The sequence below is a fragment of the Ctenopharyngodon idella genome, chromosome 8 (assembly GCF_019924925.1).
Source record: "Ctenopharyngodon idella isolate HZGC_01 chromosome 8, HZGC01, whole genome shotgun sequence".
Lineage (NCBI taxonomy): Eukaryota > Metazoa > Chordata > Actinopteri > Cypriniformes > Xenocyprididae > Ctenopharyngodon > Ctenopharyngodon idella.
Genome location: NC_067227.1, coordinates 26244035 through 26262901, shown reverse-complemented (window position 1 = coordinate 26262901; position 18867 = coordinate 26244035). Strand labels below are relative to the sequence as shown.

General features: G+C 36.6%; 1 protein-coding gene across 2 annotated transcripts in view; it reads left to right on the top strand.

Annotated features, from left to right (window-relative positions):
• fnbp1l (formin binding protein 1-like) overlaps positions 1-18867 on the top strand; it is a 51815-nt gene that overhangs the window by 22954 nt on the left and 9994 nt on the right. For both annotated transcript variants that reach the window (XM_051902535.1, XM_051902534.1), the window contains exons 2-8: positions 7087-7202; positions 10959-11009; positions 12612-12759; positions 12867-12929; positions 16197-16301; positions 16494-16622; positions 17408-17554. In XM_051902535.1, the coding sequence (XP_051758495.1) occupies positions 7087-7202; positions 10959-11009; positions 12612-12759; positions 12867-12929; positions 16197-16301; positions 16494-16622; positions 17408-17554 (759 nt within the window). The remainder of the gene's footprint in view (positions 1-7086; positions 7203-10958; positions 11010-12611; positions 12760-12866; positions 12930-16196; positions 16302-16493; positions 16623-17407; positions 17555-18867) is intronic.

Below are 18867 nucleotides of genomic sequence, written 5' to 3'. Positions count from 1 at the left end.
TCAGCCAATAACCATTGACACCTGATCGATCAGAGCACCCTTATAAACAAATGTGTTGTTTCTCATTGAATCCCTTTACTTGAACAATAAAGTAAATATCTGTGGTTGGGCCACTAGTTACACTCATTCTTTTAGTTTTCTTTTAGTGTGCTGTGTAACTGCAGTGTAATTGGAAATGTTGTCTTGCAGATGTGTTTTGATGTAACCCCCAAGTGCTGCCATTATCTCATCTCTTAACTACTGTAGTTGTTAGTTTGTTCTTAATAGTTTTCAGTCTGTCTAGATTCATAGATAATCTTGCTGTGAGTTGTTCACACAGTTCTGGTTATAAACAACTCACAACACTTTTGATTCATTTTGGGTTTTTCTGTTCCATGTTTTCTGTTATCTGTTCTCCTCTGTGTAATGTTCAGCCTGACATTTACTTAAGGTCAGTTTGTTGACTTGACTTTCTTTGTACATTCCTGGTCTTGTGCATGATTGCTAAAAGTGCACGTTATTCCAAATGTTTTTCAGAATCTTTTTAACAAAAAGCTCATATACCAACCATCTGACATACAGAAATGTATTTTACTTATCATTCGTCTTACATTATTCATTTAACTATATAAAACCTTTGGAATTGTTGTTTGTGTATAGTTGTTCAGTGATCTTCAGTGAATTTATTAGTGTTTTCCCACAGTAGATGTAAGTGGCAGAGTTCTGCTTCTTGAAGAGCATGCTGGAAAATTTGTAAATTATGAACGCAGATATTCTTGATGAGGATCATTACAAGAACAACAACCAGGGTCCGCTGAGAGAGATAGAAAGAAACACAAAATAACTAGTGGAGAGACCGGAACCGTGAGATGGGAATGTCTGGAAAAATGTTAAAGGAGCATTTCTGAAATCACCTTGCATTAGAAATCTCATCTTGAGGCAGCAGAGAGAAATCTAATCTGCTTTTGCAAGCACAAGAAATCCTCAGGAAGCCTTTTGAATAAGTTCCCCTTCTCTTTTCTCTTAGAAAATTCTCATTAGATGCACATCAAAAGTGACTATAGCAAGTACTTACATACTTGCTTCTGCAGGGGGTCTGGGACGTTTTCTCCCCTTGAGACTTTACTTTAGGAACTCTATCAGGTTTCTGTAAACTGAGATTGGCCCACCTCTTTCTGTCTCCTAGCAACTGCAGTTGCCAGTCATCCTGTGGAGGTGGAGTCTGCATGAACTCATGGCATTAATTATTCATGAGTGCTTGGAAGAGAGGGTGACGTAAGGATAGAAACTGAGCATGCTCGCCAAACTCTGGCACCAACAGTAACCGGGCACCAGCCAGAGAATTGGATGTATTATGCCAGCCTTTGGCTGCTGTCTTTGTTTCATTTACACTATAATATATGAACAGGCTGGGTTTTGAGTGTGAGCAAAGATGTGTGAAAGATTTTAATTTAGCAACCATAGTCATGAGCTTGTGTAATCCCTCCAGCCAAACGAACAGACCCTCACAATAAGCTAACAGACCACCATCTCCTTTTCATCATCAGTGCATACGAGCCAGTCAAAGAACACATGCCACCAAAAAACCATGGCTCAAGCTGTTTGTTGGATGTCATAGGTGTGTTTTGGTGTGTGTGTTTGTGTGTATTTAGAGAGAACCTGCTGGCTGTCCAATCTGCCATTTGTGTAGTTCAAAACCCTCTGAACAGACTATATATTAGAGCTGTCAAAAATAACGCATTCATTTCTGCGATTTAATATTTTCTTTTTAATGCTGCTAATGCCTCCCCGCAGATATATAAATAAAATCCATCTTTGTAAATGTTTATATATAAATGAAACAAGATGCTAAAAAATTTAAAAATGAGGCATAATTAAACACAAGAATGAGAGAGAGAAATTTGAACTGACACTGAAAGAGAGCACTATCCCCTTTATGTTGAGCGTGTGAGTATTATTCTAGGACACTCCGGTTGTTATGCTTCATTTTAAGCCACACCCACTCCAGGAACCAGTCGGTAACAACATTCTATTTGTCTGTTTAAGGTTCACTCATTTGGTGATATGATTTATGCCTATGTCAATAGAAGTCCCTCTTTACATTGACCATAGACCTGTTTTCTGGTTAATCTTAATAGTTAATGATAAGAGTTTAGAGCTGGGGGCTGTTCCTATATCCTTTAATCCATTAATATGTATAGTGCCAAATTCTGCCAATTTTTGTAAGACTAGTATGACTAGTACTAGAATGCTAGTATTTTTAGTACTTTAATAATGAATAATGGCAAAGCCAAAAAGACCAGAATATTACTAAGAAAATATGCAATATAGAAACACCTACATTACCTACATCACAAGACTACATACATTATTTTTTTTTTTTATAAATATATTAATTTATTACATTTACATATTTAAAAAAAGTGCTCAATAGCATTGTGTTCAGATGTCCCTAAGAAACATGTCTGATTAGTTTCTTTTGATTATGATTCTAAACCAGCCTGATTTTAGGGGTGTGCGATATAACGATTTTTGATCGTGGACGATTAAAACGTCTCCACGATCTGCTTATGAAGAAATATCATAGTATCGTGCTACAGTGCTTTCTATCAGTTGCAGTTCCAGCGTCTCCGTCTCAGCATACTGTTCAACGTGACGTACATTCACATCACATTTTAACGCAGCGGTAGAGAGTAATATTCGCGGGACACTTCAATCCACAAAAGTTCATTATTTCATGTGCCTTGTCGGTTAAACTTTTCTTTCGCGTGCTGATGCGCTGTTCTGACATGCGATTTTTAAGAGCGAGTTCACGCGAAGCGCACAGGCACTAAAAGCCTGTCAAACAGCGCCTGATTACTAAGTTATCTTTAGAGTCCGATTGCTCTAATTCTGTCAAATACGCACAAAGTTTACATAAACACAGTTGGTTATGTCTAAAGTGAAAGTAAACATCTGAGAGAAAATTGGATGCGTGGCTGTATATTAGATATACGTGCAGGTCTTTAAAGTGACAGAGCAGCCTAATATTAACCATGCGGTCGCTTGTCCTTAAAGGGATAGTTCACTGTAATGTTGTTTCAAAACTGTTAATTTCTTTCTTGTGCAGAACACAAAATAAAATATTTTGGAGAATGTGGGTTAGCCGGACAGTTGCTGGTCTCTATTGACTTCCATGGTAGGAAAAACATAGTCACTATGGACCAGCAACTGTCTGGTCACATTCTTCAAAATAACTTTTTGCTCTTGACTGAGAACTTTAATACATTAACTTTATTAAGAATCAATGTATAATTTATACAGTGAAGTGTTACATTTTTATTTTTATTATTTTCATTTGTATAATGTGTAGCCTATGTTTTTCTTCTTTTTTCAATAACACAGATAAAATTAATAACAAATAACATAAAAAATAATGACAGATTTATATCTTCGCCACTTTGGCCTAAATGTCCGCCATTTTTAATTTTATTTTATATTTTGTTATTTTGTAAGGCTTTGTTTTTAAAATAGGGAAATTAGTTTGGCTGTAATGCTCAGTCACTTGCAAAATAGTAAAAACAACATGAAGAATCGTGATAAAAATCGTGAATCGTGATTTTCCTGAAAAAAATCGTGATATGATATTTTTGCCATATCGCCCACCCCTACCTGATTTTACTGGGTTTCTTTAACATAAGTTAGTTTTCTAGTCATTCAGATAGCCCACTGACTAGTTAATTTTGAAAATGTCCCTAGTATGTGGATATGAGTGATCTCAGTATTTTTACCTTAACTGCCGTGTATGCATGTGTGTTAAATGACACTTAAAGGCTGGCAGATGGTGGGGGGATGCTGTTTTTCCACTTGAGTGAAGCATCAGTGTGCTGCTAAGGTGATTTCCTCGAATTTCAGCAGTAGCCGGCATTGAACCGGCAGGACTGTGCGTAATACTCCCTCCCGGCCTGGAGAAACACCCACACATGTCTGCATTATGTTTATGCAACACTCATCAGTTCTAGGGAGCTGATTTGGAATTAAACCTCCCACCTCATGTGATTTGATTGTCAGGTGCTGTCATTGAATTGCTCGCTGTGTTTTGAAGGTGGGCAAGATTCTGCCTAATGTCTGTCATGAGAGTTATAGCCCAGAGTAATCATTAACTACTGATCTTGTGTGCAAACAGATTCCAGTTTTATCTTAATTGCACTTTATCGTCCCCTCTGTCTCTCTTTCATTCTCTGATGCATTGAGGATTCTGCACTCATTAGTTAAATAAGATGCTGTCAGTATAACGAAAACACAAAGTCAGCTCAAAATACAAGCCACTGAACAGATGAGCCCTGGTGTGTTCTACTGGCTTGATTGAAGTATTGAAGTGTTAGGTTGAATATTAAGTGTTAGGTCTGGATTATATTTATGATATATTTAGGGCCCGAGCACCGATGGTGTGAGGACCCTATTGTAATTGCTCTGTCAATTATTCTTCTTCTCCAAAATGAATCACATTTTTGAGGGCCTAAACATGCTCAAACTCATGAAACTTTGCACATGCATCAGAAGTGGTGAAAATTTACATCTGAAATGGGTTTCAGAATTAGGTGTGGCAAAATGGCTTGATAGCGCCACCTACAAAATTTCAATTAAGCGCCTTTCGTGCTACGTTTCACGTACAAGTATGAAATTCAGTAGACACTTGTAACAGCCCAAAATCTGAAAACCCAACAGGAAGTGAGATATTTAGAATTTTGTCTTTTGTAGTTTTTGCCATTTCCATACGTTGTACTTTAACAAACTCCTGCTAGAGTTTTAATCTTTTTGCCTTTATTATGATAGGATAGTACATAATGGACAGGAAGCGAGGTGGGAGAGAGAGAGGGGGGCGGGATCGGGAAAGGTCTCGAACTCTGGTCGCCTGAAGCGCAACAACGCTATATGTTGGCGCACTGCCCACGAGGCTATCAGCGCCGACATGACAAATGTTTTTATCTGTGTAAATTTTGTTGGGGTCAGTGTGTTAATGTGTCATTGCTGTCCTGTAGTTTGTTCTTGGTGTCACATCATGTAATTGTCAGGGATCTTTTGCTAGGTTCGCTACTGGGTTTCTCTGCTTTTCTCATCAGTCGTGTGTTCTATTCCTGATGACATTCATCAGAAGTCCTCAGGGTGAGGCTGATTAAATGAATTTGTAATCTGTGCTGTACTCCGTGAGGTGCTGTAAAGACGTTTGTTCATTGTTCTCCAGTGGAGGAAGTACGCTGGCTGACTCTCATCTCGGTCTGTCTCACAGAGTCAGTGCCAGAACTCCAGAATGAAGCTGTCCTCTTCTCCCTTAGCTGGGACACATGTGGTGTAGTGGTTTAAGATATGAGCTGGCATATAAAAGCTTGTAGGTTCAAACCCTGCTAACTGTCTTAATGCCAGGTTGGACTGTGGATATAATCAGTCACAACAACCAACAATTCAAAATATATGTCTCAGGAACAGTGTAATAAAATAATGAGAAATATTTATTTATAATATATCACAGTTTGTTTGGATACATATTAGTTTTTTCGGTTTTGTGATAAAGTCTTTGAAGCTGCATTACTGTGTCTCTCTTGTCTCCTGTTGAACAGTGGATAGACTGTCTTGTGCCCCCTGTGAACAGACTGGCTCTGCCTCAGGCTAATACACAGCTTGTCTGTCTCTCTCTCTCTTTCAGTCTCTACTTCTCAGAGATCATCATCATCATCATAAAGCCTCGTCTGACCTATGACAGACTGAGACTACACAGCCTGTGGCAGCATTCACATTCAGTTCATAAAAACAGGTCTTCAGTCGGAGACCTCACAGGGCTCCAGACTTCAACCGCAATGGTCACATTTATGATGACAAAATAAAGAAAATAAGTAAATAATAAATAAATAAATACTTTTAATAAATAAATAAATACAGTTGTCTAAATATTATATATAATTATTATAATTATATAAGTAAATTATAAATACATCATTTTTAAAAATTGTTAAAATTATATATTTTATTTAATATATATATATTTGTATATCATATGTATTACATAAAATGTTTAACATTTTAAGTGATTGTCCTCCCTCTACAACAAAAAAGTTATTTAGCTACTCAGTGTTTCATTTTAGGTGCTTCTTGTTCTCGCTGTCTATCTGGCTTCATCCAAGGCTTTACCATAAATAGTCCTAGAATGTAAAGCTGTAGATGTCACTTACTCCTCCGTAGAGTTGTTTGTTGCTCAGAACCCAGATGGACTGTTTGGATCCACCATGTCTATGCTGTCGGGTTGGTGGTGAGGAATGTGATGTAACAGTCTTGAGCTGGAACTTTCATCTCACCCGATTCTTCATCCAAGCTGGCTGGATGAAGGTGGTGGAATCTTTCTTGGCATGTCTGCAATAACAGATAAAAGCAGTGAGATTTTGTGAAGCAGGCTGGTACTTACATACATTTACAAACAGGTATATGTTTTTATGGGTGGCCTCACAGCAAGAACGTCCCCGGTTCGAGCCCCAGCTGAGCCAGGAGTCCTTTCTGTGTCAGCGTGGGTTTCCTCTGGGTGTTCCGGTTTCCCTCCACAATCCAAAAAACATGCAGTATAGGTAAATTGGAGATGGTAAATTTGTCTGTAGGTGTGAATGCATATGTGTGAGTCCCAAACCATCTAATGGGGAGGGTTGGGGAAAGACCTGGTAACCTACCACGGAAAAATCATCGGCAAGAAAATTCATGGATGGTTTCTTGCGTATGGCAAGAGGTGACCCATAGAATCACCATGAGTCAGATGCGACTGATGGCTAATAAATGAATATGTTTTTATAGCAGGATATGTAACTGTATCCTCATGGCTTGACTTTAAATATATTTTATAAGGGAAGAGTGATTTTCATCTTGACTTGGTTGAAAATGTGTTCAAAGCAATGAAACAATCCTTGTTTGTTATGTGGATGTTTATTCAGCATTGATTTATATTCTGCACTCAGCCTGCAAATGTTTAATATTCTTCAAACAAGTCCTTCTATATTCATGTTTCCTGTCTGGCACCAGCAGCCCAGTGACAGATCAAACTCCCTCTCACTGGACCTCTCTCTCTTTTCTGCTTTCTTCTTTGATCAGGACCAGTTCGAGAATCTCGACAAACACACGCAGTGGGGCATCGACTTCCTAGAGCGCTATGCAAAGTTCGTCAAGGAGCGTCTGGAGATCGAGCAGGTCTATGCAAAGCAGCTACGGTGAGCATCTAACAACACGCCTTAAACAGCAACTTCCGACGATGTCTCCTCTGACATCAGTGAGGGGTTTTATTGCGCTAATAAAACATGAAATAAATAGGTTAATAAAAAATGAATGATTTAAGTGAGTGGTACTGAAGCACTGATTCAGATTCAATCTTTGTAGCCATGTTTACTAGAGATGCACATAACTACATACTTATAGAATCAACTGGGTACATTTCTTAATTGGTCACAAGGAAGCCCTGCATAGTATAATGATGAATTTGATTGACTAGTCAATTAATAGTGCCAAATCCCTGAGTTTACAGGTATTGCAACAATCTATTAACAATATCTGACCATTAATCTGTGATTATCATCAAAATTTAATTAACTAATACATGCCACTCCTGTGCTTTTATTAGTGGCAACAGCAAAATGTTAAAAGTAGGGTAGACAATGTTTTTCATGTACAGTTTTTGTTATACTGGTTGAAACTCTCTTCACATCCTGATAGCAATCAATAACAGAAGTGGTCTAAATATTAAAAAATGTACACATATCTTCTGTGTAAGGTTCAGGACCAAAAAAATGTTCCAAAAATCATTGCATTCGTCTGAATGCAATAATAGAATGTCTTACCTGCCTGCCGACATATGTATTTCCAAACCTCTGCGCGCCCTGCTCACGCAGACATCACACGCCATCTGCACCTTCAATAAGAGTTGTAGACAGACAGTCACAGAGTGCTGCAAACAACCAGCAGCCACCTTTTACAGTTTCTCCTGAACCAAAACAATGAGCTTAAGCTGTGTTCACGACATAAGAATCGTAATTAAGAGATGGCAACCCGTGACGTTCTACTCAGAGCTGTTCACGTCTTCAGACTTGGATTTATGCGTTTCTATGTCAACACTATTAACGCTGAAATGAATCTGCAGCAGTCAGGTGGTACAAGTCAGCACTCTTTAAGTTGTTTACGCTCATTATTATTATGTTATGTGCTTTGAGACATGAGGTAATTTAATGCCGTCTCTCGTGACGCTTTGCAGACTCTGCTCTGGCTGTGCACGTTCATGTGTTTTGGAGGAGGCATGTCTTTAGAGAGCGCTCTGAAGGGAGGGTAGGATCTTATGATTTCAAAGCTAGCTTGCTACAGCTAGCCTCTCTGAAATTGCCTACCCTACCTTTAAGACACCACTGTTCAGTAAATCAATGTTGCTAGTAATAACAAAGTAAAATACAGTAGTTCATCAGCCTTTTTGACCACTTTATTATAGTATCAACTGATGTACAATCCCAGGTGTGCAAATATTGTCTGTTTTGAATGTTTTCATAGTTGGAACAATCTGTTTTATAATGGGGCTTTAATTGTCCTAATGTGCACATCTGCCTTGACCCATGTTATTGATTTTTTTTTTTTTTTTTTTTTTTTTTTTTTTCCCCCTCCTCCATCATTCCCTTCTGTGGTAATATTGCTTTTTGCCTTGGGATTTACTGTGAGGGTGAGAGACACATGAGGGGTCAAAAATCCCTGCAGGCTCTAAGTTGTAAGATTTGATATGAGATCAAACTGAGAACGAGAGACACGCCGTGTATTTGCCAAAGGACATGCAGTGACTGCAGCTGGGGCCTCCTCTCCTATCCTCGCTTCTCTCCTTACCTCTCCTCTCCCGGGATGTCTTGGTCCCTGTGGATGTTCTGCTGTTGCCTGGATACGGTTATAGAGTCGCTCCTCTTCCCCCCTCTCAAATCTCATTGAAGGTTCTAGTGTAGTACCACATTCATTCTACCTGACAGGTCCCACAATGCTTTCTACACCCCCCCCCGTCACACATGGCAACACCCAGACTGTTTTCTCTCTCAAGGGTTTCCGTAGTGAGGGGTGCATGGAGCCAAAGAACATTACCCTTGTTTGATTTTTAATATAATTTTTTAGAAATTAATCTATTTATTGCCAATCTATTATTTTTTTGTTCTGTTTATAGCCATTTTGGATGATTAATCTGTTGATTATTTCTTTTATTATTCTATTAAAAATAGCAAGTTCATTCCAGCATTTTATTGAAAAAGAATGTTGTTTCACATACTGTCCAGTTGTCTCCTTCAAATAATAAATTTAAAAAATATTTAATTATATTATTAATAATAAATGTTGTTTTATTAATTGTTTTGGGTATGAATGAATGTATAGTGTGTGTGTGTGTGTGTGTGTGTGTGTGTGTCAAAATAAATCATTTGAATATTTAGAATTAATATATTTTTATAAATATTTATGTTTATTAAAAAAGTAAATGCAATTATTCATTAAATTTTCACATTGTTCGAGGACAATTAATAGCCAGATTAACAGCTTAACAAATTCTTTTTTTTTTTATTTAAGCAAAATACCATTATGTACATATACCATAATATAAAAATTTATTCATACAATGAGCACGTTTACATGCACACCAATACAGTACTAACTTACAAATATCAGTCTATTGAAATAACCCGATTTACCAGTTTACCCGCAAATCAATAACCTTGTTAGGCAAGTAAACTGTATTTACGACTACGAGACTGTATTAAAAAAGGGGTTATTCTCTGGTGGTGACGTCAAAACGTAAGCATCCATTTATTTCACTCAGAGTATTCTATTTATTATGCGAGTTGTGATTTTAAATAGGCTAAAGCATTAAAAACCCCAGAGAATTTAAAAATGTCAGTGGGAAACTTACACAGGCTCATTCTCCTCTCATATTTGTACTGTACCACTTGTCCTTTGGCTGCCTGATATCAGAACACATTTTTTTATATTTCTTGGGTCAAGAAAAAGTCAGAGTTTGCGATATATTTCTCCTCCCCTACCGCAAAACACTTACTGTGGCTGGATGCGCTTAAATCTGCCGTATAATGACGCTTACCTGTCACGTATCACGCATGCAAAAATCTAGCGGTGTCGATCAGTTTATTCTTAAGCCGTTTATGACTTTACGCCATTAAAGGAAAACAGTTTAACACATTTACATGACCACACGCATTATTGACTAAGCATAATTGGTTTAAGAACATGCATGTAAACGCACTGTATTCCTGCCCCTACTCTTCACTGTGTTAAAAAGTTTTAACATTACACGTTGACCTGCACATAACATGTTTCTTTTCACATCAAAACAAGTAACTCTTTGTTGATTATCAGTTTGATCCAAAAAAGGATGCTGAGACACTTTAGTTTGTAAGTGTACATAACCCTTAATAACCAGATTGAAAGAGAAGGGAAGTGAGTTTTTGTTTGATCTTTTTCATGAAGTGAATTTGAGGAAGCTTTCATAAAGGAAGTGACAAACATCATTAATTCAGCTCGATGGGGGTCTAGGTTGGGGAGGAGGGACCGTCTTCCTCCCTAAGCACACTCGGCAGACCCCCACACCATCCCCCATTCCTGAAGAGAGGAGCATGCCTGAGCACAGCAGTAGAGCTTCTCTCAAGAGCTCCCACATAAGATTTGTTTCTGCATTCGTTCCCTTGAGTTTATATTGCGTGGGACGGGTGGAGAAGGAAGACAGATTAGCATACCATCACTTGTTTTGCCTGTTTACCGTGGCCTACTTTAATTATCTGATGCACAAAGTAAACACACTAGACAGACTCCTTTTTCTCTTCATGGCTGTATGAATAACTTTATGTTAAGGGATATTATAATCCCCAGTGAGTGGGTTTGTTTGATCCTTTCATAACATGAGTACTTTTTTCTCTGAGTTCTGAATATTTCTTTTTGTTGCCCAACAGGAGTCTGGTTAAAAAATATTGCCCCAAACGCTCCAAAGATGATGAGCCCAGGTGAGTTAAAATTACAAACTTTTGCATGCTCAAAAGATTTTTAAGGGGTTATTTTGACAGCTATTTATGTTTTTAAGGGCAGCTAACAAAAAAATGAGTTGATATAGCATATAATAGCCTGTTACATGCATCTATAGAATGCTTGATTCTGATTGGTCAGTCAAGGCATTGCCTTGGCCAAATATTTAAAACTGTATTATTGATCATTGTCCAGAGAACAAGACTGATTTCCTACTTAGCAAGCTCTCTTGTATCACTCTGCAGTCTCTCCTCATAGATAGACAGTCAGTATCTCTTAAATTAATAAAATTATTTTTGTTAAATGAGTGAAATCAAATATAATTAGTAGATGAAAAAATGGGAAATAAATAAAAACCAAACTAAAACTGAAAGAAAAATGAAACCTACATAGTAAAATAAGAAACCTAAAGAATATAAAAACTTAAAAGCTAATTCAAATATTAATAAAAACTATTTTTGTATTGATTATTAAGCAATACTAAAATAAATCAATATCAGTATGTTCTAATACACTCAAACTATTGGATGTAATGACAGAATAAAATCAATTTGTTTTACTACAACTCTACATTTTATACATTCTTACTGATTAGCTCATGGCATTATTTCATTGTACATTTTGGCTGTAGTTTCTTTCATAACCAGCATATTTGTACCCTGTTGGCTCTAGATTACGGTTGAAAGCAGAAACGGGGGAGTATTCGATGGGTGTCAGCTCGAGACCCTCCCATATCCCGTAATGAATTCCATTAGATAGGCATAATTTCTCCCAGCATGTGTTTTTGTCCCAGGACATTCCTCATGTAGTGTACAGACTGCCCACTGATTAGAACTCAACCCTGGAGGTGGGGGACATTTGCTTTGGACAAAAACATCTCCGTCCAGCCCTCCCAATACACACACATCCTTAAAGTGGAGAGACGAACAGCTTTCTGTGTGTTTGTGAAGGGGGATTTTTAATATAGTGAGCTAGTCATGCCTTACCGGCTGACCCTTAGTCAATATCAACATACACATAGACTAGAGTCTGTCGGCCCCCAGGGGCCATGGTGGCAACCTGAGGAGAAGCTGTGTGTGACTGGTGATAAACGCACTTCATTTTTAATGAGGGCATAAAATGTTCAATAAATTGTCCCATATCAGAATGTAAACCTTTTAGTTCAGATGCAAGAGGTTCAGAGTTTTAAAAGTGAATATTAAGGTCTTTTAAAGCATTAAATCAGCTACCCTGCTTTGGCCTTTAAAAAAAAAAAAAAAAAAAAATCAACAACAAAAACATCAGTTGACTTCTAATGCTTATTATTTTGTCATTTTAACGAATGGAAAAAAGCTTGCAAAATTTGATTTGTTTGATGGAACTGGATATTTTGGGCAAATATCAAATTTAAAGATCATGTAGTTTTTATTGTAGTATTTTTTTTTTTTTTTTTTTTGTCTCTTAAACAAGTAAAAAATAAATAATACCTTGTTTTTGTCTCAAATAGTCATTGATGCTGATATGAAAATAAAAATAAATAGAATAAGATGAAACGATTATATGTAGTATTATTTTTTTCATTGTTGTATATTTTCTTCCTGCAGGTTCACATCCTGTATGTCATTCTACTCCATACTGAACGAGTTGAATGACTACGCAGGTCAGCGAGAGGTCGTTGCCGAGGAGATGGGGCACAAAGTGTATGGGGAGCTGATGAGGTACTCACAGGACCTGAAGGCAGAGAGGAAACATGTGAGTGCCGAATACATACACCTGAGACACCTGCATGTTCTGGTGCAGTTCAAGATAAGAAATTGTATTTTAAAATTTGTTTGTTGTGTCTTGTGTCTGATCAACAGCATCTGCAGGAGGGACGAAAGGCCCAGCAGTATCTAGACCAGTGCTGGAAACACATGGACAATGTAAGTAATATATACTGGTAGTTTCGCACCAAAAAAAAATCAGTAGTGCTGAATACAGACTCTGGACCTATGTGCAGTCTGTACGGTAGGCTTGTGTGCAGGGCCTAAAATTAACACTCACCAAGCAGCAAATGTGAGCAAAAATTAGCGTTGTTGAGTATATGAAATGGTGTCAATTGCCAGTTGGCCAGTAACATTTTTATGAATTCCAACAATACAATGTTGTGAGAACATGCATGTAAAGAGACTAGAAAAGCGTAGCACCAGAAAACAGTCCAAACGAATGCTGATTCACAAACTTCTGGTAGTGCGTAGATCTAAAAATGGCTCAAAGATCACAAAAAACAATTTTCATGTGCGGATCTCTTATGTTTTTTTGTGATCTTTGAACATGAATGTGAGCAAACATAAACAACGCTTGGAACAGGTGACGGGCCAGTACTGCATCGTCACTAAAGTTTAAGCCTTGGCAATTTAAATAGGCCCTTTTCAAGCACAAGATGACGCGAAAGGGAACTCAATTCGTTACTCACATGCTGTGTGGGAAGTTAAAACATCCAAAGCTCGCACCCAGAAACCCACGTCTCAGACAGCACGAGAATACTAAATTGAGCTCTCTTTCATGTTTTCTTGCACTTGAACAAACTTATTCACATAAAATTATATCAAAAAATGCTTGTCGATTATCCTAATAAACAGAGTCTTAAATGAACTTAAACAGTGTACAAAAAAAAAACAAAAAACGCATTTGTACAGAATGTATCAGTATATTGGATCTGTGCTTTCGGTCTTAAAGTGACAGCAGTCTAATATACATGCTGTTATACCCGTTTGCATTTTTAATGTTAAAAAAAAAAAAATACTCACTGCTCTTGACTAAATAACTTTTGTAACTTTAATAATGTTTAATTTATACAGTGAAGACTATTCAATTGTATGTAAAAAAAAAAAAAAAAAAAAAAAGCATGTAATTTAATGTTTGACTACTTGATACTACTACAAATACATAAAAAACTTGTTTACATAATTTGCATCTATATATATATATATATATATACAGTTGCAAGAAAAAGTATGTGAATCACTTGCAGAATCTGTGAAAATGTTAATAATTTTAACAAAATAAGGGGATAATACAAAATGCATGTTATTTTTTTATTTAGTACTGTCCTGAGTAAGATATTTTACATAAAAGATGTTTACATATAATCCATAAGACAAAAAAAATAGCTGAATTTATTAAAATAACCCCATTCATAAGTATGTGAACCATTGATTCTTAATACAGTGTGTGGTTACCTGGATGATCTACGACTGTTTTTTTGTTTTGTGATGTTTGTTCATGAGTCCCTTGTTTGTTCTGAGCAGTTAAACTGAGCTCTGTTCTTCAGAAAAATCCTTCAGGTCCTGCAGATTCTTCAGTTTTCCAGCATTTTTTGCATATTTGAACCCTTTCCAGCAGTGACTGAATGATTTTGAGATCCGTCTTTTCACACTGAGGACAATTGAGGGACTCAAACACAACTGTTAAAAAAGGTTCAAATATTCACTGATGCTCCAGAAAAAAAACATGATGCATTAATAGATGGGGGGTGAAAACATTTGGAATTTGAAGATCAAGGTAAATTGTATTTAATTTGTCTTCCGGGAAACATGCAAGTATTTTCTGTTGCTTCCGAAGGGCAGTACTAAATGAAAAAAAAGTGATATTCAAGCAAAATAAGAAAAATTTGGACCTCTTCATCCTGTTCAGAAGTTTTCAACCCCCGACTCTTAATGCATCGTGTTTCCTTCTGGAGCATCAGTGAATGTTTGAACCTTTTTTAACAGTTGTGTTTGAGTCCCTCAATTGTCCTCAGTGTGAAAAGATGTATCTCAAAATCATTCAGTCATTGTTGTAAAGGGTTCAAATATGCAAAAGATGGTGGAAAACTGAAGAATTTTTGGGACCTGGAGATTTTTTCTTAAGAACAGAGCTCAGTTTAACTGCTCAGAATAAACAAGAGACTCATGAAGAACCATCACACAACAAAAAAACAGTTGTAGATCATCCAGGTAACCACACACAGTATTAAGAATCAATGGTTCACATACTTTTGAACTGGGTCATTTTAATAAATTCAGCTATTTTTTTGTCTTATGGATTATATGTAAACATCTTTTATGTAAAATATCTTACTCAGGACAGTACTAAATAAAAAATAACATGCATTTTGTATGATCTCTCTTATTTTGTTAATTTTGCACATTTTCACAGATTTTGCAAGTGGTTCACATACTTTTTCTTGCAACTGTGTGTGTGTGTGTGTATATATATATATATATATATATATATATATATATATATATATATATATATATATATATATATATATATATATATATATATATATATATATATATATAATATAATTTTTTTTTTTTTTTTAACTGAAGCAGTTTATATAATTATTTAGTTGAGAAATACTTTGCATTGTTTATTATTCAATGGCATGTTATTTTTTGTTGTGCATTGGAAATTGGTAACAAGAAATGTGAAATTTCACTTGTATGGTATTAACCACCTAAATTTTAGTATAGCCTCATCCCTATTTAAGATTGATTGTGTTTGTACTGCTAGTTGCACAGTTGTGTCGGTGGCTGAGTGCAAGTGACCGATTCACAACCTCTCCTCCAGCTGTGACCTGAGGTCCAGATATATACAGATCCAGATGACTGTGTGTGTTTATGTGCAAGTACAAAACAGAAGAAGTGACAAAGACTGTTGGCAGTGCACAAATGCAAACCTTCCTGTGCCACATTCATGTTATCAAGCTCTTTCTTTCCATTCTCCCTCTCGCTTCAATTCATACCCTGCACTGCATTCCTGCATCCTGTACATTTCCTGCCTGTCAGTGCGTCTCATAGACTGTGTGGCTGGAGTATTTGTGCAGCTTTATGGTTGCTGCAGTTTAAGGCCAGCAACAGCTGAATCTGGCGTTGAGAATGGCCATGTCGTAATAACATAGGTATTCCTCTTTCCTGCAATGTCACGAAATGAAACACAGATGGTCTGGAAGCTGTTACACAAATTTCATTATCGCTCTCATTTTTAGTACTGTTTTGGATGTTTGTTTGTAAGATTATCTGCATTTATGTCGCCACTAGATCAAATCTTGACAGTTTTTATGCAGGAAGGATTGCTAATGCTCACATAGCGTTGCAGGAAATGCTTCATGTCTGTTTTGACAGCCCACTTATGTCTCCTTTTCCGTATGGATTTCACAGAGTAAAAAGAAGTTTGAACGGGAATGCAAAGAGGCAGAAAAATCACAGATGATGTACGAGAGGCTAGACAATGACATCAACGCCACAAAGTCAGAGGTGGAAAAGGTAGTTTCTGTGATCCTGATATACAGTACATGAATTCTTGAAGTTATTGACTGAACGTTGTCTGAACCATTTGAAAAACATTGTAAAATAGCACTTGAATGCAGTTTCTGGCCTAAGACTGGAAGTTGTCTTGAGACCTGAGCTGTATTCCTGAAGTATTAGTAATGCAGATGACCATTCATTCTGTCTTAGGCAAAGTCCCAGCTGTATCTGAGACAACACATGGCAGAGGAGAGCAAGAACGAGTATGCAGCCCAGTTGCAGAACTTTAATGCTGAACAGTGGAAACATTTCAACGTGGCCATTCCTCAAATATTCAAGGTGATGATGTCCCTGATCTTTAGTTTCTGATATTTCAATTGAAATGTTTTAGTGAGTTATTGAAGTCTAAAGATATATAAAGATTAAACTCACTGAAAAATAAGTAGTTATTTTTGTATTATTTATGCACTATTATAGTAGTCAGTAATATTTTGATTTAGCATTTTTTCTTATTTACAGTTTTCATTTTTATGTGCTTTTGTCATTTTTTTTTTTTTTAAAGAAATTTAAAAGAACATTTTTCTATTTAGCTTGAATTTATAGTAATTTCATACTTAAACTTATTCAAGTTAGTTGCAATTTCTAATTTTCTTTGTAGTTTTTAAGTTTTTTTTAATTTTTTTTTTATCTGATGTTTTGTATTATATTTTATTTCAGCTTTATTTCAGTTAACGAAAACTATCCTTAATGCACTTTTTTCATTCGACTGCGCTACTTTTCCATTGTTTTTCAATGTAAACGCGCTAGTCGGATGTCTTTATTTTGCTCAAATTTTGCAGCATCTTGCACATGAAACTGCATTCTGAAAACACGGCAGTGACGGCGCTCAAGTTAACGTTTAAAAAGACCTTGGACTTTTTTCAATCTACTGGCTTTTTAACCGCAAAAATGCTTTCTGTGTGAAGCCGGCCCTTAATAAATTTCTTTTTAGTTAATAATAACAGCACTGTAATAGACTGCATTTGGTTTGCGACCAGATTCACAGAAAAGATCTAATAAATCAAAACGTCTCTACTGTATGTAGTTTTGTTTGTAGTTAAACCTCTGTGTCTATGTGCTTGTAGAATCTGCAGGACATGGATGAACGGCGGACGGTCAAGCTTGGGGAGACGTACCGGAGTTTTGCCGAGGTGGAACGAAGAGTCATTCCCATTATCTCAAAATGCCTGGAGGGCATGGTGACCGCTGCTAAAAATGTGGATGAGCGTAGGGTAAGTGCTGAAACACTCAAGACTTGTAAGAGCCATACAAAAAGGAATTGAGCACTGGTAAAACATCTATAAATTCTATTATGAAATATTATATATAAAAGTTTGGGATCAATAAGATCCCTTTTTTTTTTTTTTTTTTTTTTCTTCCAGTAAAATTACTATAAAGACATTTAATGTTACAAAAACCTATCATGGTTTCCACAGATATTAAGCAGCACAACGGTTTTCAACATTGATAATAATAAATGATTCTTGAGCCACAAATCAGCATATGAGAATAATTTCTGAAGGATCATGTGACACTCAAGACTGTAGTAATGATGCTGAAAATTCAGCTTTGTCATCAAAAGAATAAATTACATTTGAATGCAGCCTTGGTGAGCATAAGAGACTTTTTTCAAAAACAAACAAAAAAATCTTACTGACTCTAAACTTTTGTACAAAATATATGTATGTTGCTTGCAAAAAAAAAGAGGAAAGATGCATTTTAGAACCAGATGGTGTAGTTATGACATCTAATGTGCTTTGATTACCACCCTTCATCCTTTGGTTGCCTCAAGTAACTTATTACGCTCCATTATGAACTCAAGGGAATGTACCGTACTTCTCCCTGATGTAATTTTGTACCTATCATCTTCATGGTAGCCCCGGTCTACTACAGTGAAAAAAGGGAGTATCGGAGACGGCGAGTAGGCGAGAGGAAGTGAGGGAGTGGATGATTGGGAGCAAGGGAGGATGAGAGAAACATAAGTTGCTCATTTTCTTAGTGCTGTCGCCAGCACTGATGCTTATGAAAAGGTTGCGTGTGGCGCCGGAACCTCTGATTACATTTTTATCTTGCCCCATTTTAGTCTCCCTCTCTCTTTCTCTTTCTGTCCTGGATTCGTTCAGAAGTTTGAGGTCAATAAGGTTTTATTTATGTTTGTTATGCTCACCAAGGCTGCCTTTATGATCAGTAAAAGCAGTAGTATGTGAAATATTATTACAATTTAAAGGCACACTATGTAACTTGCAATAAACTCTGTTAGAGAGCCTGTTCAATAAAATACCTTACTCACCTGTTGAGTAATAAAAATGCCATCTCCACGTCACTTTTACAGCATTTTAAATCCTTCAGTTCTCGCCATCTCCAAAAAGCCAAGCCAATGTTGATTCCGGTTTTATTACAAGCTCTGTGGCATTCTCTTTTTGCCAGCAGACTCTCCTCTCTTTGGCATGTTTTTTAAAATGGGTGATTCACTGGAGGTTCGAGATTTAGCTGTTCCATTCCAACCTTTCTCACTTACTGTGACAACTAATACATATTTAACGGT